The 23246-nt window shown below is 32.9% G+C and overlaps 1 protein-coding gene across 8 annotated transcripts in view; it reads right to left on the bottom strand.

Moving 5' to 3' along the window:
• LOC100374697 (MAP kinase-activating death domain protein-like) overlaps positions 1 to 23246 on the bottom strand; it is a 59061-nt gene extending 35815 nt beyond the window's left edge. For 7 of the 8 annotated variants that reach the window (XR_014929636.1, XM_085499833.1, XM_085499834.1 and 4 more), the window contains exons 1-6: positions 22824 to 23240; positions 10810 to 11104; positions 5496 to 5627; positions 4995 to 5108; positions 4569 to 4649; positions 2314 to 2646 (exon numbers count right to left, since the gene is read on the bottom strand). Coding sequence is in view for 7 of the 8 variants with exons in the window: in XM_085499833.1 (XP_085355959.1) it covers positions 2314 to 2646; positions 4569 to 4649; positions 4995 to 5108; positions 5496 to 5627; positions 10810 to 11104; positions 22824 to 23224 (1356 nt within the window). In the remaining variant the exon portion in view is untranslated. Of the gene's footprint in view, positions 1 to 2313; positions 2647 to 4568; positions 4650 to 4994; positions 5109 to 5495; positions 5628 to 10809; positions 11105 to 22823 lie in introns of all 8 variants that reach the window. The other variant, XM_085499839.1, reaches the window with a different exon arrangement.

Below are 23246 nucleotides of genomic sequence, written 5' to 3'. Positions count from 1 at the left end.
GTACTTTTCTTGTACAACGGGTTTTTCGGACGGTGTCTGTGAAGAGCTGTGACAATTTGCATAAATAAACAAACACAGCGGCATGTTTGGTGAAAGTTCATTTATTCTACCGCAGTTTTTAACCAAAATAAACGCATAATACATATAAAATTTATATTCATCTGAACTGGAAACATTATTTAAATAAATTACCTATATAAAATGTTGTTTTTCCTTGTCGGCGAGTTTTTAATGTCGAAAAATCAGACTGTCATCGCAATTAGTCTTGCGTGCCAGCAGAGGTCAACACGTGAAAATTGCCGTAGTCGCTGGTTCCTTAAAAAAGGCATCCCAGTTTCGTTGCTATTTTTCACTGAAAGTCCTTATTTCGCCTCTGTTGTATTTCCACTAGATATCCATGTATTTTTTTCATTCACAGTGTTCAAATATCGCTTTAAAATGGGGGTTTTAAACGGGAATATCCAATGACCTCTGTAGGCCAAACGACACTGTCATCAATTACCGTTGGTTTGAATATTTAAACACGATCACTGTGTCGTTGCCCCGGTAATTCCCGCCCTACTGTTCCATATGTATATTCCTAATAAAGAATCCTGCCAAATAAGGAATACTTCTTCCGAATATATGAATAAATTACACACTAATTTGACTGTGGCGGGAATATGCAAGGTTATTCAGTTTCGATCATTCAGTTGACCTCCACTGCGTATTTGCATTTGTTTGTAAACACAGCTGACTTGTAATCGAACGAATTAAATTCCTGTCGAGTATTTTTGGATTTTTTATGCAATTATTCACAACTATTTGTGTGATACGTTTAAAGTTTAAACTCAGTGATGAATTTCCAAACTGTGAGCAAACAGCAGACTGCGGGCCCCAGTACCGGGATGCCACAACAACCGGCCGACTCGGAGCTGTCATTGCAAACTGAACGTGACGCAATTCTGAGATTTTTCGATGAGTCTGATTCAGACACTAAGTTTGAAGGCTTTACAGTGGAAGAAATAGACGAAGGGAGATTGAGATGTGAATTGCTATGCCAAAATACCAACTGTGGCAGTGGCAGTGACATCGATCCTAATGAACTGTTAGACTTGCTGAATGCCGATGCCGACTCGGACTCTGATGTCGATGACATCGCCGATACACCAAACATCTGGTCAAATGAAAGGACCGACGTGAACATTCCAGCACATGACGACCAGTTTTCAGGACCAAGACATGGTGTTGGTTTCGACGGGGAACCACTGGATTTTTTTAAATTATATTTTACGGACGATTTTTTGGATTTGTTGGCCGGGGAAACAAATAATTACGCTAGACATAGACAGGAAGTTACCGGGCGCGTAGACCGGCATTGGTATGAAACGGACAGAGATGAAATGAGTGCTTATTTTGGTGTTATCATAAATTAGAAACCAAGTGAATTGTAAATAAAATGAGTTTTTTTTTTTTTAAATGAAATGAAACTACAGTGTTCTAGTCTTCTTTTCCCTGTGTACATGTCAACCTACCTGGCTCACACTAAATTGGTAAAAAGTTTTGGGTAATGGGAGTACAAATATGCAAATTAGTAATGGGCCCTGCAACATTGTTGCAACAAAGTATCTATGGTGTGCAAAGGTTAAGCCAACCGATAACAAAATTCGGCCAAATTCGTCGTTTTTGTGTGGAAAAATCCCTTGCATACGAACACCTAATTACACGAAGAACATAGAACACTAAGCCGGAGTATTTGAAACTAAAAACTGGCATTCCAGCACAGCAGCCAATCAGCGACGGCCTAACGCTTAGATGACAATTTTGGTTTTAAATACCCCGGCTTAGTGTTCCAGGTTATTCGCGTAATTAGGTGTTCGTATGCAAGGGATTTTTCCACACAAAAACGATGAATTCGGCCAAATTTTGTTATCGGTTGGCTTAATATAACCCCAACGGACCATATTTTTGTGAAAGATTGGTATTTTTGTCCTGATTTGTAGGAATCTGAAAAACGCGTTTCACAACTTGTCTCTTATTTAGTTTTATGCGTCATTCAAGATGGCGGCCTCCATATAGTAAATATCGTATTTATGTTATTATCACGTGTGCGCCAGCTGACTGTGAATTGTATATATATTCTATAGTAATTCTACATGTTCATGTGGACTAGCTTAATTCAGTGGATTTTATTTATCACCAAAAATAATAAAATTTAAAAACAGTGAATAATTAATGAGTTTACAGTAATGCAAAGAAATGTCTCTTTTGATCATTGGGAAGAATTTAATGATTCAAACAGTGAATTTTGTTTTGTTGTTCATTTTTACATACCTGCGTCTTTGATAATCGCTCAATGAACTTAGATCTGTTGGGTCTTGACTGGAAGAATTGACTCATCTGGAACGCGACCACAGGTCTTGGGTACAGACGTAGTGTCCGGGTGTGTTCAACAAAGTTCGCCAGCATGTTTGGTGAATTGAAGAACTTCACCATAGCAACCCTAGTTGCTATGTCAACTGAATCCACATCATTACCATAAATGAAAGGATTGAAGCCCACATCAGAGGTGAAACTTTCTCTCCTTGTCCATGCAGGCTGTGCGTTATCATCTGCTTTATCTAAATTCCCAATAGCTTGAGGACTCATACTCATACTAGCAAGAGCCTAAAATCAGAAAAAAACAAATCAGGATACTGCTTCTTATAAAAGATAATCCTTTAAGGCAGTTTGAATTTTGAACTACTTTGCATGTTGCTGCACATGTATGCAATGCATTATGGGAGATGACCTTTCATTGTATGCAATGCAAAACTACTATCAACCAGGAAACTCAGTCAATTATATTCAATTTTTTGAAATGTTTTCAAAATATCAGGATTCACATCAATACAACTTTTTCAGTCCAAGTCATCAAGCAAAATTTTCAGATATGAAGAAATAATCTCATCATAGAAACCATTGTTAAATACCAATTTTGACCATTTGTTTGTTGACTCAAGTTTTGTTTTCATTTTTGGCATCTTGGTATGAATTCACAATGATGAAAGTATGGCAAACATGTCATATAATCCTGAATTCAACTCAAACCTCCTTAACTAATGAGATAAATAAGCTATTAAAAATATAGTATACCTAAGTTTGACAATAAAGTTAATAGTTGCATGAAATGAAGAAAAAAAACTTGGAACATGATCACCTAACTGATCACTACAACATAATGATTATTGTTAGCCAGACCAATGATCAGTAAATGTAGGTTTTAATGTTCAAAAGCTACTTGGGGTTGAACACCAAAATAGGGTTGACCAGACCTATATCCCGAGGGTAATTGTGCCACAGACTTGATGACATGGCCGTAACTACTAGTCAGGATTCATTTGCTTGCTTGGGTGTGCAGTCAGGCTTGGTCAATACTGAATATTAAATGACAATGCCAAAATTTCATCACATTTAACATATTATATGTTACAATAAATTTTGTACCGGTATATATTTATTTCAAGTTTCTGACTTTTGTCAAAAATATTGTTGGTGAAAATAGAACCCATACCATTTATTTAAAATACAGCCAATAACTGGAACTGATGATCAAAAAACATGCATAAATCTATACAGTCGATGCATGTCTAAGAAATGCCCAGGTCAAGTTTCAAATATGGCCACTAGTCGTCCATTTTTCAAGTCGTCTGCTGCTGTATTTTACAAATATTGAAGTCAAAATCAAGAAATGAGCATGCATGCATGGAACTTATTTCATTACACTGTTATAGATTTTGTGGTATTATAGAGCCATTGATCAATAGTAATTTATCTGCATCATCATCTTGAAAGACACTAGTAATGTGAACACCTGTATCCCCATGGTACCTAAGCATTACATGTACGCATGCACTAATAAATGAAAGATGGGTTTGGTGTGTTATTACCTACTTTATCATATCATTGCAACATGAGGATAAGTAGCATTATGATGAATTGATGAATGTACAGACTCAAAATATTAAACGACACTATTGGTACACTCGATCATAAAATATGTACTTGTTTCTAGTCCTGCATTGTAATATTGACAGAAATAATTTTGCCAGTTTTCCCATGAAGAAGGTCAGTTTTTCCATGAAGAATGCCCGTTTTTCTATGAAGAAGGCCAGTTTTTCCATGAAGAATGCCTGTTTTCCCCTGAAGAAGGCCAGTTTTTCCTTGAAGAAGGCCAGTTTTTCCTTGAAGAATGTCTGTTTTCCCCTGAAGAAGGCCAGTTTTTCCATGAAAAATGTCTGTTTTCCCCTGAAGAAGGCCAGTTTTTTCATAAAGAATAAATGAGCAATAGTTCCCGAATGACAGATTTCTAGCCCTGAGAAATAGTCTAAATAATGTCCAGTCAACACTTCTCATCAACAATAGTGAATTCTCCATTATTACATCATGATAATCATTAGTCTGCATTAAAATATGACTCAATTTGACAATAGACACATGTCTCATTTGTGCTAATAGACAAATACCATACATGCACAAGGCACATTATACGCACATTACACAAGAGATCATAAAGAAATAACAGTCTCTATTTAATTAAAAACTGTTACCTGTTTAAGGTGGTTTTTCAACACTGTTCCTTCTGGTTCAGGTAAATCTGGCAACTCATCTGCACTTAGGGGCACTGTAATCTATAAGGAATAAAAACAATTTTATTCTGTAACCAACATCACAAACACATTTGCATATAGAAGTTTAAATATTATTTTTCGTATTATGTTTAAAAGTTACAGAGTCATCATGTTGCACCATGTTTGGTGTGGCACCCAAGTGACTTTTACACAGCACATGTAATATACATTCAAATTAATAATATATTTGCATCAAATTTGAATGTACATTGTACAACAACTGTATCTAGCCTTTTAAGAATTAACGCATGTTTTATTAACATACCAGAATGTATTATAATAATCACAATATGAAAGTCAAATACCAAAGAGTGATCCATTTGCTATGCATTCTCATACATTTACCTTATTTGAGTCAAGATCTATAAGCCAGACATCATCAGGCATTCTAAAACCAGCTTTGTATGGAAAGAAACTTGCGGGTACTCCAATGATGTAGGGTGTGGGAGCTAATAAGAGCTGAAATAGACAAGTTCAATTATTAAAAAGTATATATTAGTAGTGCCAAAAATATTATCAGGCAGAATCCTGTGATCTAGCATTTGAACAAATTTCCGCACGGAACAATTAATTATGACTAAATTATTTCAGGAAAAGACCCCCCCCCCCCCAACCCTCTCAATGACTTGAAGAGGGTTCTACATCATGTAGCAAAACAAGCAGGTTTGCTTAGCAGCACTGACTTTGACAGCATTTGTAATCTTCATCATCACCGATTACACTGAATGGCGTATACAGATACTAGGTGTACCAATTACTACACATTACAGATGCATAACAGCCGAATTATTTAAAGTTTTGAATACATGGAAAGAAACTATTGAATGGTGCATTGTGGGTAATTACCTGTTCAGCTGATCCCATACATGTTGGCAATAGGGGTATAACAGGAAACATGTATTCTAATGGATATAGCATAGCTACAAATGCCATGACGCTCATGGACAATGCATTGTAGTCTCTTGATTGCAGAACAACCTGTGAAGAAGAAAGTTTGTTGTAAATATTTTATTATGCAGCAGTGTATAGATAATTTATTTACTTGGAGAAAATATCTAATCAGCTGCTCACGTATGCATAGCTCGTGGCATGTCACAAATTACAATTTATAAGTACCATTTATCTGAATACAGAGACAGACAAGTATTATCTTTTACATTCATGAAGGTTCTGTTTTTTTATGCAGGTCTCTCAGAAGATTATTAATGATACTAATTAGAGCTTAATTATTCACTAAGTTTTACTTTTGCTTATTTCGCTGATAGCTAAATACGTTAAATTTAAAACCAGTGAATAAGTAACAATGACATGTTTTATTTTTCCCCTTCACAAACCAGTGAATTTAAAACCTTGAATATCTTTGCAACATAAAATCCACTAAAATTAAACCCAGTGAATATTTCTCATTTCACCATGTTCATGTAAATCCTTTAGCTGTTAAGTTTACAATCAGTGGTGCCTAAAAATTCTGAAATTGGCTTAATTTGCATATAAATAGCATACCGTTCTGTAGCTAACAGTCATCAATTTAGCAGGATTATCGAATGACAAGGTACGTGCAATCAGCAATTATCGACCAATGATTTGCTGATTAATCTAGCAGCAGCGCAAATATAATTTTTTTTTTGGGAATTGCCCCCGGCACAATAGTCCCGCGAGACGAAATGGAATTAACTGTCAAAAAATGTCATGCCTGTTGAGCATATTGAGAATACTCTTCAGACTAGACCGATGATGAATACGACAAATCATCTCATCATTTATCGCATCACATGGTCAGATAATTACTACTTCACAGCACTCATTTCTAATGAAAAGAGCGGCCTAGGTATGAGAGAAGAGACAAGTTAATAATGAAATATGTGAGAAGTCCAGTTGTAAATTATTTTGAAATCCCTCTACTGTGCAACGGCATATATCTCAAAGGCAACAAGAAGCTTGCATTTTAACTACATATTAATTATTGCTAGAGTGAACGAAAATGTTCATTTTGATTTATTTAATTCTATATCAAACGCAATGATGTATAACACTACGATTACTTGAAATTTAGCTTCTTTAGTGATGTGAGTGAATGTGTAAAGGGTTTCCATGGAAACGTAACAGCATGAGATTACTAGATTGTGCACAAATTTATAATTTTTGTGTGAGAGTGATCAATCAGAATAGAGAAAAAAAATGATTCTTGCTTGCTTGCTTGCTGGACAATATGGCTTAATGAAGCAACCCGTCTTTCTAAACTGATGTTCATCTGCATCATTTACAAAGGCATATACGGTTATCCTTTTAATATTAGAACCAAACAATTAAATATGTTGTTCAAAGGAATGGAGAATATGATAATATATTAAAGGGTTGGCTATGGAATGACGGTAAATCATGTATACACAGAGTAGATATTCAATATGGATAATGTGCCAATATGGTGTTGATGATGAGGAGGGGAACAATGGGCAAATATACATTTAGTTGCCTAAAAAACCTACATAACAGTTTTTCAGACATTGTTGCCTGAGCCATATTGGCAACACGATTATATCAGATACACAAGGTAACTTGTCAGGAGAAACATGCCTGTATGGTACAATGCCTCTTGTAAGCCAGCTTTCAGTTTTACATTTATAACAAGCAATGATAACGTGTTAATTAATACAAGGTACACAACAAATCTTACAACACAATAAATATTTATCTCAAAAACAGTCACTGTATTAGCCCTATTACAATGTAGTAGCGCATACACTTGCATATCTACGGTCAAATTATTGTCGTGATTTAGCAATTGTTTATGATCACTTCTATTGGAGATAAGCTTCCAATATAGGAAATTTTATACATATGTATATCAGTCAGAAATAAAACCTACCGTATATATATATATATATATATATATATATATATATATATATATATATATATAAAATATCAACTATTAATCTAATTCTATTGGTATTCCTTTTTTTACTATATCACTTGTTATTTAATAATTTGATATGTATGACAGTCTTATTTATTTTTCATTGAAATATTCAGGTCACACATAAAACACCATTGTTTATCAAAACATGTCCTTCGTATATTTATCATAAAGTGTGCCATCTGGTAGGATAAAAATCACAACAGGAAGTGGCTGTAAAATTATATATAGCTTTAAATTGGGCTTAGACATCTTTAGTTATAGAATTATACAATAAACAAGCAGCCTATCGGCTGAGATAGCTCCGCTGTTAGCAATGCACATTTCAATTAAAGAACTGAAGACATGATTAGAAAATGAACAATATGAATAATATCAAAGCAATCAGACTTACAGTTTTTAACAAGAAGTCGAAAATATCACTTTTTACCAAAAAATTACAAAAATATTCACCAAAATAAATTAATTAGAGAATTGAAGATATCATCACAAAACGAACAAATCTGAGAGAGGTCCACATGTAGTACCTATATATGTAATATCAAAGCAATCGGACTTATAGTTTTCAACAAGAAGTCGAAAATATCACTTTTTACCAAAAATGACAAAAATATTCACCAAAATTAGAGAACTGAAGATATCATCACAAAATGAACAAATCTGAGAAAGGTCTACATGTAGTATCTATATATGTAATATCAAAGCAATTAACCTATTGGTTTTTAACAAGAAGTCGAAAATATCACTTTTTACCAAAAATTACAAAAATATTCACCAAAATTAGAGAATTGAAGATATCATCACAAAATAAACAAATCTGAGAGAGGTCCACATGTAGTATCTATATATGTAATATCAAAGCAATCGGACTTGCGGTTTTTAACAAGAAGTCGAAAATATCACTTTTTACCAAAAATGACAAAAATATTCACCAAAATTAGAGAATTGAAGATATCATCACGAAATGAACAAATCTGAGAGAGGTCCACATGTAGTACCTATATATGTAGTATCAAAGCAATTGGACTTGCGGTTTTTAACAAGAAGTCGAAAATATCACTTTTTACCAAAAATGACAAAAATATTCACCAAAATTAGAGAATTAAAGATATCATTACAAAATGAACAAATCTGAGAGAGGTCCACATGTAGTACCTATATATGTAGTATCAAAGCAATTGGACTTGCGGTTTTTAACAAGAAGTCGAAAATATCACTTTTTACCAAAAATGACAAAAATATTCACCAAAATTAGAGAATTAAAGATATCATTACAAAATGAACAAATCTGAGAGAGGTCCACATGTAGTACCTATATATGTATTATCAAAGCATTTGCACTTGCGGTTTTTAACAAGAAGTCGAAAATATCACTTTTTACCAAAAATGACAAAAATATTCACCAAAATTAGAGAATTGAAGATATCAACATGAAATGAACAAACCGAAGAGAGGTCTACCCAAGGTACATATACACCAAGTATCAAAGCATTCAGGCTTGTAGTTTTCAAGAAGAAGTCGAAAAAGTAAAACATTGACACGGACGACGACGACGGACGACGACGGACAATCACTCATATGATAAGCTCCGCTCGACAAAGTCGACAGCGGAGCTAAAAAAGCAACAGTTTTACATTGCTGATTCACAAAGATTAAGTTTTTTAACCAAGTCTTCAGGAGGTGCTGGTAATATATTGATTGATGCCCTAGTTTTCACATATAACAACACAGTGATGATTTTTTATTCAGGTCAATTGTAGTAAAAACCATATGTTTGTTGGCACTACTTATATTGTTAAGTATGGCAAAGTCAAGATTACATTCTGCAATATCATAAAAAACATTTTTTGCCTTAATCTTCAGAAATAAAATTATCATGCTTCAGTAAAGTAATTGTCATCACAGAGAAATGGGAATTTGTCAATCACATGATAATAGACAATACACTTTATTGCAATGTTTTGATTTCAAAATGCAAATTATACATATTCTCAGGGGAGAGTTACGCCACAAACTACCGGTATGTTACAATCCTGAACAACCAAATTTATATATGTTGCACATGTAGAGGTAACCTTGTCACACTGTTCATGAGGGTCTGAACAACTAGCCCAAAGTACAGTATTTTGAGAGTTTTAGACCATAGTCTTAACTGATTGTGGTTGCCAGGTGGTGAAACTCTCAGATGTTTGCTCCCGAGAATATGCCTCATTCTGAAATAGACTAAAAATTCATTAAGATTTCCACATCACTTTATATAATCCAATAGGCCTTTGGCATGACCTCTAAAGTTCACACATCCTGGTACTTCCGAAAAGCATACAATAATAATTTGACTGTAACATCAATAGAAGAATAAAAGAATTTCTGATCGATTATGATGTGTAACCATTGGGAGGAGGAAGGGGTGGCTTCATTCCAGGATAACTTTATTTTGTTAACTTCATTTTCATTGAAGTAACATTATATGAATTTTTCTGCTGCTGTAAACATGTTGCATGTAACAACACATGTTCCTGTGCACACAGATAATGTTGAATTGTCTAATTTTGTAAAAAAAAAAAAAATGTAAACAGAAATAAGAAATAACTTTAATAATTATTTTATATTCAAATCCTAATACCCTAATTTGCTTTATTAAACACATCTCCAACAGAAGCACACATAAACTAAAAAATTGCGTTTATTGAATAGTAGATTATTATATGACCTCTGTTATTTATGTTTAGATACAGTATCGTAAATTTGTTTTGAACATGCAGATCTGCAACCTAGGCAGCCGACAGTACAGCAATGTTACAGCGAACTGAATGATAATCATGTACAATGGATGTCAACTGTATTGTTAAATGCATATTGTGTTTACTGTGTATTTATAAATATTTGCACACACATAAGCACTATATGATATACATATTATTGATGGTGCTAAATTTGTATGGCATGACGTATAAATCAATTGCATATGATACACGTTTAAATCGATTACAATGCAACAAAAATGAAAGACAGCATAATAATGGAAACAACATATGGTGTCTTATCATTCCATGATGCAGACCCAGGGATTGAAAGCTTTCCCTTTAAATATATACAACTCTACAAGTTATTTTTTTTCAATACATATAGCTATTGTAGATATAGATATGAGCATGTAATTTTTATTTGAAATATGTTATTTTTTTAGTTTGATACAAGACTTTTGAGTTATTCATTAAATTTCAAACAATAAACAAAACTTACCTTGTGTTCAAGGAGTATGCATGTCAATACTTTGAGGCATGTCTCAACTCCGAGAAGTTCAAGCGGCAAATGAAGAGGAAAGTCGGCTATACTATATCTGGTGTGATCTGGCAGTGCTAAGGTTAGGGCAGAGTGCATATGCAAGGGTAAAATTTCAAGCTCAATTCTGGTTTTTCCGGGCACAGGAACAGGTGCACTGAGAAGGCGCAATATCCAGGTTTCAAGCTCTCTGACATCGTGTCTTACAATACCAGGGTTTTCACAGACTCCAGACAACACACTCCAAACTGAATCTCTGCAATTAATCAAGTGAAGAAAATTAATTAATTAATAACCTTAACTAACTTGTCATTGGAAAAGTTTGGCAGAAAATATGACCTGGTATGCTGTTAAAAATGTTAGAAACTCTAATTTGTTTTTATAGTTTTCAATACAGCAATTTTTTATACTGGATAGTAATAAAGAAATGAGATACTAAATAATGAATAATAAACTTGAGTGGTTGGTATGTGTTTATCACACTGGTGATTATAATAATACATGTACTATATCAATCTCAAGGTTCCTTATTGAATAATATGAATTGCATAAAAATTCCTCAATATATCTGAGCAGAAATACAGTGCAGGAAAAATACTTTCCAACTTTTGGTACAATAAATAATTTATACTATATAAGGAAAACAACATATCAAATTACTGCACTATCTAAGTAACAGATCTTACAGAAGATATTATTGACATTTGGTTCTTATGATAGGCAGCAGTGAAAATGTTTTCATTTTTTTGCATTTATTTCTATGTCTGACAAATATTTTTGTTCATCCAACTTTTCATGTATATTGATATTTTATGATGATTAGTTGGAAGAGGTCTTTCAAAATCACATAATGCTATACATATGACTAATACCAAAAATTCACAGACTATGTCAAAATTAACAATGTAAGAAAACAACACAATTACAACCAAATACCTCCGACATCAAAAATAAAGTTCTAAAACTACTTGGCCACATTAAACAAATGGGCTGGGCCATGAGCAGGATCTATTTGGAACGCATAATTGATGGCATAAGAAGCAGGTGTCGACAACCTTAGAGATGGAGAGATTACATCACGGCATAGACAGGTCCTAATATAATTTCCCAGATATAGTAGTTAATAATGAACCACATGAAAAAAGTCTATGCAGGAGTCAACACAACAACGAGAACAGACAAGGACAGACATTGCTCCTCATCTACTGGGAGTACGCTCATATGGTCAAGGTAATAATTTCCTGGTGCACTTTTTGGGATATCTATTTTTGTGTGCAGCACTCCACAGAAATAAAACCTCATTCCAGTACATATCATATTTGCTCTATTAGAAGAGCATTTGCTTTAATATGTAAATGACAAAGGGGTATTGACAGTCAAAATACATCATATTTTAATAAACCAGTATACAATAAATGGAGATGTGCTTCTAATAGAGCAAATACGTTTGCCTTTAAAAACAGCAAATTTCATTAAACTCGTAAACATTGATGTACATGTATATGGCAAAGTAATTTCCAATATTTTGACAGGTTCACTAATAGCAAATGATTTATTACAAAATATCTTTTATTTGGCAAGAGTGATTAACAATCAATAGAAAACTAAGAGCATTTTTTTTTTCATTTGACCTAGTTAAGCTCTCTTCAAGTGAATGGAGAGTGTGATATCAATATTAATATCCTAATAGAAAAACATCAGATAGTAAATTCCATCTAAAAAAATGTACACAATAAACCACAGAAGACATAGCAGCCTGAAAGATATACAACAACCACTATAAGTAAGAAATAATTATTTAAAACTAGCCTAAATATATTAATTGTTATCAGCTAAACATGAGGTACATCATAAAAATTATTGAGGCAACGCAAAGTAATGCATGTCTAGCCAGGAAATCCACTCTTACAAGACGCTTGGTAGCCGATAGTATGATGACGTCAACTACTCCAGGTAATGAACAGGTATATTCCATTCTTAATGAGAGTGTCAATATTTTTTTATTAATAATGGATAGACTGCAAAATGTACGTATAATATTTTGAACTAAAGAAATTGTTTGTATAATTTTTCAATCGATAATTATTTTGATCCAAAAATAACAGCGCATATTAAACCAGTATACAATCCACAGGTAAAACAGGAAATAAATACAAATTCATGCGGCATAATTTTTTATTTGTTCTGTTTTACACTACAATTATGTTTATTTTTTTTATTTTTTTTTAATTGTATAGTATTACAATGTTTATTGTATATGTTGTCAAATTCTAAACATAAAATTTATCAAAGGTTAAAAACATCAACAAGGAACCAATCACAGTGCTGGAATTTATATCACATAGTACAGAGGCATTCTTTAACCAATAAAATAACTGGAATTTACATATCCCTGTCTGGAGATATACACCTACAAAATTGATTAAATGGTAGTCCTGGTGGAAGGATGGATGTACATGGGATATAGCAGGTAAAGATTTTTTTGTGATTTCTAAATCTTATACTTAAATCAATACAATTAATATAAGTTCTGTAATATTGAAACCATCCAACTCCGCTTCCTGTATACATGTATGATGTATTTTTTTTATAGTAAGCACAATGTGCATCAGAAGCTATTTTTAGACACTTACACAGACACCGACAAATAATGAATATCACAAACCAACCGATTATATTTGAGTGCAGATCTGCGTCACCAAAGTAACCATGTTTGAGGCATTCTGCCATTAGGGTGAATATAGCTGCCATAAAAATGTTAATCACTACTAACCATTGACGTGTTCAGGACAAAAGGTATTTAATATGTTATCTACGACTAAGTACAAGTTTGCCATTAAAGAGTCAAAGAAACAGACAATTACCAAGTCATATACATGTACTGTAGTTTGGTTAAATTGTCAGCAGATTTGTCCCACTGGGTGAATGCAGCACTTAGAAATATTAGATATTTAACTCAAAAACATTATAAACGGGACTATTTTGTGAATTTGTGATGAAAAGGGGGAACTGGTAGTGAAAAGATTAAGGTGATATTTTAAAGAAAAATGCAGAAATAAGTATTGGAAAACTTTGACCAAAATTAAAATTATACATTTAAAATAAATATTTGTGCATATTAATCACCTAATTTGCATAATTAGTTAATTTCCACGTATATCTCAAGTACTAATCACATTTCAATGAAACTTGGTACATAGATCCTTTCGGACTATGCATAGATCTGATTAGTTTTGGGGGTAATTGTGCATATTAATTAACTTATTTGCATAACTAATAAATTTTCAACTTTCACACTGATATCTCAAGTACTAATCATCACATTTCAATGAAACTTTGTACATAGAGGCTTTAGGACAATGTACAAATATGATCAGTTTTGGGTTAAAATCTGTTCATATAATTCCCTAATTATTCATAATTGTTTGGTTCTGATCACATTTCAATGAAACTTGGTACATAGATGGTCTGTTACATTGCGCAGACCTTATTAGTTTTACGCTCTGTTCATTTTAATTTTCAGATATGCATAATTAGTTTTCAGCTTTTTCATCAATATCTCAAATACAAGTAATTTTGAATTAATTTTTACTGTGTTTCTAATACTCTCAGCACACAGGAGTTCTTTCTAAGCTTTTTTTGATTTGGCTGTTACTATGGCAACGGTGGGCCAAATATTTTTTTTCAAATATTACCTAATAACTAGGGTGATAGTTTGAGGGAAATAGGCCAAGCCAAAAAAATTACAGAAGAAATAATACGTGAAAACACTGGAAATCACACACACAGACACACAAAATTGATTTCTATAATCCTAGCGGAACAGATTGCCAATAGTGAACAAAAATGTTCGTGAATATTACTGACCGCAAAAGACACTCATCGCGAAGTGTCTTGTATATTTAAAAAAATATTTTATTATTAATAACTTTAAAAAAAAGAGAAATCACACATGACATTATACAAAATGGCGCAAGTTACATCCAATATTATTTTGGATATAATAATTTTGAATACACATCTTTGTAACACCTGGCATAAATATTACGACCACTGAATAATATGTACACTGGTGATCATATATTTTAGACTTTTGTATACTTTTTCATTTATTTATGTTTTTGATGCAATAAATCAATAGTTGACAACTCACAGTCGATATGTGTCATAATAATATATATATTCATTGAACCAGGCAGCAGATCTTGAGTTTAACAAAGTTGAGTTTAACGTGAGCTTCCTGTAAAATCAACTGTTTTAGTCAAAACCAAAGCAGTTAGCCAATTCACTAGCGAGTTTGCAAATTGGCTGCCCTAATAGTTCTGAGACCTACTCTTCAAAAATATTGCATGAGCAATTACATTGAGACTCCTTTTTTGACAAGGGAGTGAATACTCTAATCAGTTGTTCACAGGATAGTGGGACTGGTGGACAAAATCTCCCAAAATACTTCTGCATTTCCAGAATCTCATACGATGTTCTGACATCACTTTAATCCAATAAGCTTTGTTTATCCTATTTTTACATTCAATTTCACACAAAACATGGAATCTTGACAAAAGTTGACAAGAAAAATGGTCTATTCAGATCAGCTTACACAGATATCAATGATGGGAAAATGCTGAGCACATTCTCTCTTTTGTTTTGTGAAACTGTAATTGACAAGAATTTTACAAAGTTAAATGTTCAGTTCAGTTCAGTATTAAAAAGATTGATGACAACCAGCACATCATGTGATAAAACAAGCTGTAATTGGCTAACTTCTATCACATGCTATGTAGGGCATTATAGGAGAAAATCTGTGATCAATCTACCCACTAAATATTATATTTCATACTAAACTCTCTGAACAGCGACTTAAAAGCATAGACGATGAAAATAAAACCAGACTGAATTATTTTGATAAAAATCTTGTTATAACTGCCAAATCAATACTATTACAATGCCATATGGACGTGAATAATATATTTATTCATAACATTTATGAAAACCCACCACATCCAGATTACGAGTAATGATTGATTCATTCAAAAGAACTGCATTCACTTTAAAACAAAATGGTTGCCATGTGGCCATTTTAAAATCCAATGACATGCATCAAGGTTCTATGATATATGCTCCAAGTTTGAATAAAATCCCTCTTTGCATGACTGTGATCAAGTTTCATAATGGCAGAAATGATAGATTTTGGTCCATTTTTAGGGCTAAAATCTTGAATCGGATCATAAAACAAATGGAAGTGCAAGACGTATGTGTAAAGTTTGACATGATCATTACAGACATGTCCAAGATACAAATGGACATACATACGGATAAACACATGCACAGGGTCCCAGCAGAAAAGGAAATAATAAAGAACTTTCATATGCCACATCATTTGTACTGCCAACATGTAATGTATGTGGTGTGTTATAATATTAACACACTGGTCATATTCGGGCAATAGCATACATCTGTCTCCCCCTCAGGATTATGAGTCACTAAAATCGGACATAGAACTAGTATGTTGATGTCAACAATGTTCATTCCACTCGACCCCCCCCCCTCCCCAAACACCCATAGCTCCCCAAATATTTTGCATACATGTTTGTGGTGAATGTGCTAAATTAAATAAAAAAACCAGAAACATCTTATCTCAAATTAGCTTAATTTACTGAGGTCCTGCTTTACATGTAAGTGGTAATTAAGAGAGCATGATATCAAACAAATTAAACAGTATATCATGAAAGAAAATTTAGAAGACAAATTATTGAAACATTCACAACAATGTTTTAAATAAGAGACTGGTATACTTTGTTTGGGAAAAAGGAGGGGCAGTACCAGTGTGTATAAAATATGCATACAATTGCAACATGCCACACATTTTTATACACATACAGTACAAATATTTCAGGCCAGGGTATTTTGTTGACATACATTGTTAAGGCCCTGTTCCTTTGAAATGCACTATCGAAAATGGAACAAACAGAATATCAGGCCAGTGACCACTGTGTGACCTTGTATTTAGGTCTAGCTGAACAGTTGAACTATTCTACATTGAGATGTAAATGTGATTGTTAGGAGTACCTGGTACTGTTACTGGATTCACATTTGTTATAGCACACACTGATACAGTCCACATTCATAGTAATTGCTGCCCAAGTCATCAGAGTGGACAACCACTATAACCCACTCCCATTGTGTTATGGCCTTGCTGTGCAATCTACCACACACCTGACTCAATTATTTATTTTTTCCAAGGATTCCAGAATTGAATAAATTACGGCTTTTCTGACATATCGAGGATCCCAGAAATTAAATAAACTGCTAAGAAAAGCTAAACCTTCGACAATTGCTTCAGAACAAAAATTCATGTACTTTCATTAATGTAAATTTTCTGATCTGAGCTAGACAACAGAGACGTTCCTTTCTGCTAAAGTATCATTTACTCTAATCAAGATGAAGGGGAGTTAATTATTATTCAGACTGTTTTGAAGAGGTTTTAATTCTATAGCTTCTTCTAATCACTTGCATTAAAGTGTTCAGCTGAGCCATAGCTGCCAGGTCAGTTTTCAAAAGACTGATATTATCACGCATTTATTTTATTCAACACAACAGACATATTGGTTCCAACATTTAATGTATAGCTTTATGATTTAAAGCATGGTTATTTTTAGTGAGCGGGTTTGAAGTATCTGGATATTTGTTAGCTCCGTTATTTCATTCAAAGATTTTTTTATTAATATTGTTTAAAATCAGTCTTATACACATGTTGATTTCACATGGTTGTAACCTTCTCAGTATACTGGTGAATACAGCCAATTTAACAGAATTGAAACTGAACACATAGACGGAACAATAAATCTCTCTCTTTTATTATTATATACCATTTAAACTCTAATAAGCCTAGCAAAAAACAGTCAACTTTATCTGACCTACCTGCTCATTGCTACCGGTATAATACATGATACAAGGTAGAACTTGAAAATTAGTGAGATAATTGTGATACATTTAAAAAAAAAAAAAAAAAAAAAGTGTCAAAAAGAAATAAAACCTGTGTGAGATTATATGAATAAAATATAATAAACATTAACTACATGTTAATTTGATATGAATGATGGATTCAATGAGCATAATATCACATCAATAATTGCTAGAATATTGGAAATATTCAAATGATAAATATTGTCAATTACGAGGCCTGCAAGAGGGGACATTAATGGAATGCAAAGCACAATTTATATAAACTCAGAATTCCTATCTGCAGAGAATGTAGCATTTTTTGATGGACAAGAACCAATTATTAGAATTATAGAATTGAAGCCAAGCATACCACAGATAAGTGATTGGAATTGATCACTGAAAAAAAAAACATTTTGAAAATAGGGAATACATGTAGATACTAATAAATAAAAAATATTCCCAGAGTGGCAAAATAATCACAAGCAAAATTTGTTTCATGATTTTTCTTTCTCAAAATATTCCCCAAACAGAAGCATGGCGTCTATGTCAAGGGCAGATTCTAATCATGATATCCAAAGCCAGATGTTTTTAGGTTTATCTTTCTGGGTGGCCTGGTATTTGTAGAGATTGCAGCAGTCATATCAACGAATAGCAGGTTATTTTTTGGACAAAGTAAAGGGTTATTTGTACTTGTATGGCCTTTGTCTCTTTATTTTTTTTTTTCAGATTAAAAATACCCACACCTTTGTCCATACACCAACCACCTGTTATATATACACCATACAATTATGAAGAATAACATTAAAGTTGCACTCAATGATCATTCCTATAGCTTTATTTAGGGACTGAGACTGTTCTGTGAAATATTGTATAAATAATTGAGGATGCACCCAGGTATTAGTATGTAAAATATTCACAGTGGGCCCTGCAGACCAAAGTATGGAATCTATTACACGAGCATGTCAACTGACAAATTCTTGTAATTTATATGTGGCAAGTTACCATGGGGAAACTACTGCCATAAAAGTAGACTATTAACTACTAAGAATAAAGTTTTCCAGACAAACTGTACAAGCTAAAAGACCATTTACTCAAACTGCCAATTACCAAGATAAAATGCCAAAGCAGTTGGCAAATCTAAACACGCACTGTGAACTTAACATAAGTGGCCGAGGAAGAAAGAAATTAATTATGTGTTGTTGGATATTTTTGCGTGGGATGTAAGTGTCCACTCGCACAAGAGTGATTCACCCAGTGACGACAATCAGAGACTGATGTAATGGAAATGAGAATCCCACCCAAAAAAAAAAAACATGTATGCAAATAGAGCAAAGGTTTAGCTGGTTTGACATATTTAGAAAATATAAAAATAGAATATTGACCACTAATCTGGGAAATGTGCGCACATCAGACGGGTATTTTTTCCAAGCCTTATTATCTCCACTCCAGTTCAGTGATGTCACTGATAATTAAATTTTTTTATTCACCAGTTAAATTTTTAATATTTATTATACAAATTTTTAAAATCTTGCAAAGCTACATAATCATTCTATATTCCTTGATTTCTACTGATTTATGTACAGCATGGTATATATTTTATACTGGCATAGGAGTATTCATGAATTTAATCTACATTATCCGATTTCAAAAGTTACAGTAGTCTAATGCTTGTTCAAGGGCTGCCATTTCTCCAAATTAATAGCCAAACAGGACGACTAGATACTTCTAAATATACTAGCATGTCATCAAAGCTTAAGGGCGTGTTCTACCACAAACTGAACACTGATCAATTTTGCTATGTGTGCAATTTTTAGCTTAATCTATTACCATGAGAAAAAAGAAACTAAGCTGTGCTTCTAAGAAATTTTATTATTTTCAGCCCTGTTTATTTTTTTGGTTAAATATTCAAAGCCCAAGCTTATACATTAGATTCTGAGGTAGATCAATGAATGACCTAGCTAATATCTGAAACCATAATAGGCAGAATGGTGAGCTTTTCTCGTTTGACAGCTAGATAATGGAGGACAGGTCTAAAAAAGCTTGTACATTATGTCTCGTCTTGCATCACTGAAATCTAGTAATGAATTCTATTGATGTGAGGATAATTAATATATTGAATGACATTAGTCAGACTTTGTTGTGTGAAGAGCATTACTAGAAAGTACAAATTCTAATATAATTACTACCGCAAAGTATTTGTTGATTAGCAGTAATTATACAAATGAATCAACACGGGCAAAAAAACAAAAACAAAAAAAAACCTTATCCCTGATCCACACAAAGTTACAGTTAACCCATTTGACCTCAACATGATTCATGATCCTACTACAAGTTAGTTATCAAATAAAATTCAACCTAACAGGATGATATATGCAACAAAATGTATCAAATTCTACAGAAATTACTGGTAGTTGGAATTTGTCTATCTCCCTCAAATCTAAACTCTTTTATAGTATAGACTTCAATACTAAGATATCAGCAAACATTAAAATTGCACTATGAGAACAGACTTGCCAAAAATTAAATCAGTCCGACATCTTTTGAACTAAACCCGAGAGCTCACTAGCTTTCCATTCTGCTTAACTAAAAACAATCAGGTCACTAAATACCAACTTTGAAAGTATGTCTGTACAAATAATTTAATTTGTATCAACTATGTCAGTATAAATATTGACGTAGTATACATACAGGTTGTCAAATTGTAATATATATATTTTAATTTAAGAAATTTCTCAGTTTTTTTAATATATATATATACATGTATATATTATTCAACCTCAATCTATTATTCATTCAAAAACGTATTCATTGTTTATTTTAAAGTTTTGACTTTTTTTTTCCTATAAAATATTCAGACTATTACAAGGGTTATAAATATATATAACCTAAACTCAGAGAATGATGAATAAATCATATCACTACAATTAACAATAACTGACAACATAATGGGCCCTTATCATGCTTTTAACAAGTCAAACATCAAACCCTATGTATTTGCCTGAGGTATGTGCCAAATCATCACCATGGAAACACTAACGCACTCGTCATGAAGGTTTCCGAGATAATGAAGTTGCGAATAGCAATGCTGAAGATAAGAATATCAGTAGAGATACACAGGTCTGTACATGTGCCGCTACTTGAACATTGATAGTACATAGTATTAGAGAAAATAGAAAACAATCACTCTGTACAATACAGAGTCCAATGCATGTTATTTTCACCACAGACAAAACAATATCATTATACAAATGTACCTACCAATACAGGCTGCAATTCATAAATCAAAGAAAGCTTAGAAAGAACTCCCGTGTGCTGAGAGTATTGGAGACACATTCAAAATTAATTCAAAATTACTTGAACTTGAGATGTTGATGGAAACGCAGAAAACTAATTATGCAAATTAGGTAACTAATATGAACAGATTTAAGTGTAAAACTAATAAGGTCTGCACAATGTAACAAGTTTCATTGAAATGTGATTAGAACCAAAATAATATTAATTATTATGCTAATTAGAGAATTATATGAACAGATTTTAACCCAAAATTAATCAGGCTGTCTATTGTCCTAGAGCATTTATGTACCAAGTTTTATTCAAATGTGATGATCAATACTTGAGATATCAGTATTAATTAATTATATTAATTAGGTGATTAAGAAGCATAAATATTTACCAAAAACTAATATGGTGTATAGTCCTAGGTTCATTGAAATGTGATGGGTACTCTTTAAAAGTTTCATTGAAATCCAATGAGTGGCTTTTAGACATCAGTGCAACAGCCATAGAACAGCAAAAAATTAACTAATTATGCAAATTAGGTAATTAATAGGCACAATTATTTATCCCAAAATTAATCAGGTCTCTGCAGTCCTAGAATATCTATGTAACAAGTCTCAATGAAATGTGATGATTAGTACTTGAGATATCAGGTGAAAAGCTGAAAATTAACTAATTATGCTAATAAGGTGATTAATATGCACAAATATTTACCCAAAAACTAATTAGGTCTCTGCACAGTCCTCAAGTAACTATGTACCAAGTTTCATTGAAACATGATCATTACTACTTGAAATATCAAAAGCTGAAAATTAATTAATTATGCAAATTAGGTAATTAATATGTACTGATATTACCCTAAAAACTATCAGGTCTGTGCAGTGTCATATGACATCTATGTCCCAAGTTTTATTGACATGTTATGATTAGTACTTGAGATATCAGTGGAAAAGCCGAAAATTGATTAATCATTATGTAAATTAGGTAATTAATAATATTAACAGATTTTTACCCAAAAATAATCAAATCTGCGCATTAGTTCAGAGCATCCATGTGCCAAGTTTCATTGAAATCCAATGAGTGGTTCTTCAAAAATCAGTGAAACAGTCATAGAACAGCTTAAAATCAGTTAATTATCATGCAAATTAGGTAATTAATATTCATAGATTTTTACCCAAAACTAATCATATCTGCGTATTGGTTCAGAGCATCCATGTGCCAAGTTTCATCAAAATCCAATGAGTGGTTCTTCAAATATCAGTGGAACAGTCATGGAACAGCTTGAAATCAGTTAATTATCATTCAAATTAGGTAATTAATATTCATAGATTTTTACCCAAAACTAATCAAATCTGTGCACTAGTTCAGAGCATCCATGTGCCAAGTTTCATCAAAATCCAATGAGTGGTTCTTCAGATATCAGTGGAACAGTCTTGGAACAGCTAAAAATCAGCTAATTATCATGCAAATTAGGTAATTAATATTCATAGATTTTTACCAAAACCTAATCAACTCTGCGCATCATCCCAGAGCATCTATGTACCAAGTTTCACGAAAATTTGATTAGTGGTTCTTGAGATAACGGTGGAACAAAAAAAGTGACATATATACATACATACATACAGACATACAGACATACAGACATACAGACATACAGACAGGGTAACTGCAAAGACTCCCTTTTGTGCTTCGCACACGGGAGTCAAAAACTGAAAGACAGAAAAATATATTATGATAAAGGACATCAATTTTCTTACCTAATTTTCGTACCGACTTTTTTTCTGGTTCGCTCACTACAGGCGTCAATCATCTTCTTCAGTATAAACAGGCATTCTCGAAATGATGTAAAAAAAGGATGATGACTCAGTATGCAAATTGAAGTCAATGTATTGTTTCGTATGCGCTTCGCCATTTTAAGCCGCCGCCTGGTACGCGGTGATTTTTCACCATCTTGTTGGTCACTGATTGGCACTGAAAGAGCATTTTGTTCACACGTTTTCTGATTCTCATTGTGTATTGTTTTCTTTTCCTTACTTCTGTACTCAGATGTTTTCTTGTCAAAGGGTCGGAAAAAATTGACACAGACACCATACCGCAGTTTGCCAGAGTCTTTTTCAGTTAATGTAAACACAAATGAAGTGTTTTCGCGCAAGCTCATGCGTTTCTGGCCAACACTGATA

This window comes from Saccoglossus kowalevskii, chromosome 1, assembly GCF_978046115.1.
Source record: "Saccoglossus kowalevskii chromosome 1, keSacKowa6.1, whole genome shotgun sequence".
Classification (NCBI taxonomy): domain Eukaryota; kingdom Metazoa; phylum Hemichordata; class Enteropneusta; family Harrimaniidae; genus Saccoglossus; species Saccoglossus kowalevskii.
Note: the sequence above shows the minus strand (reverse complement) of the source record. Positions and strands in the feature narration are given on the sequence as shown.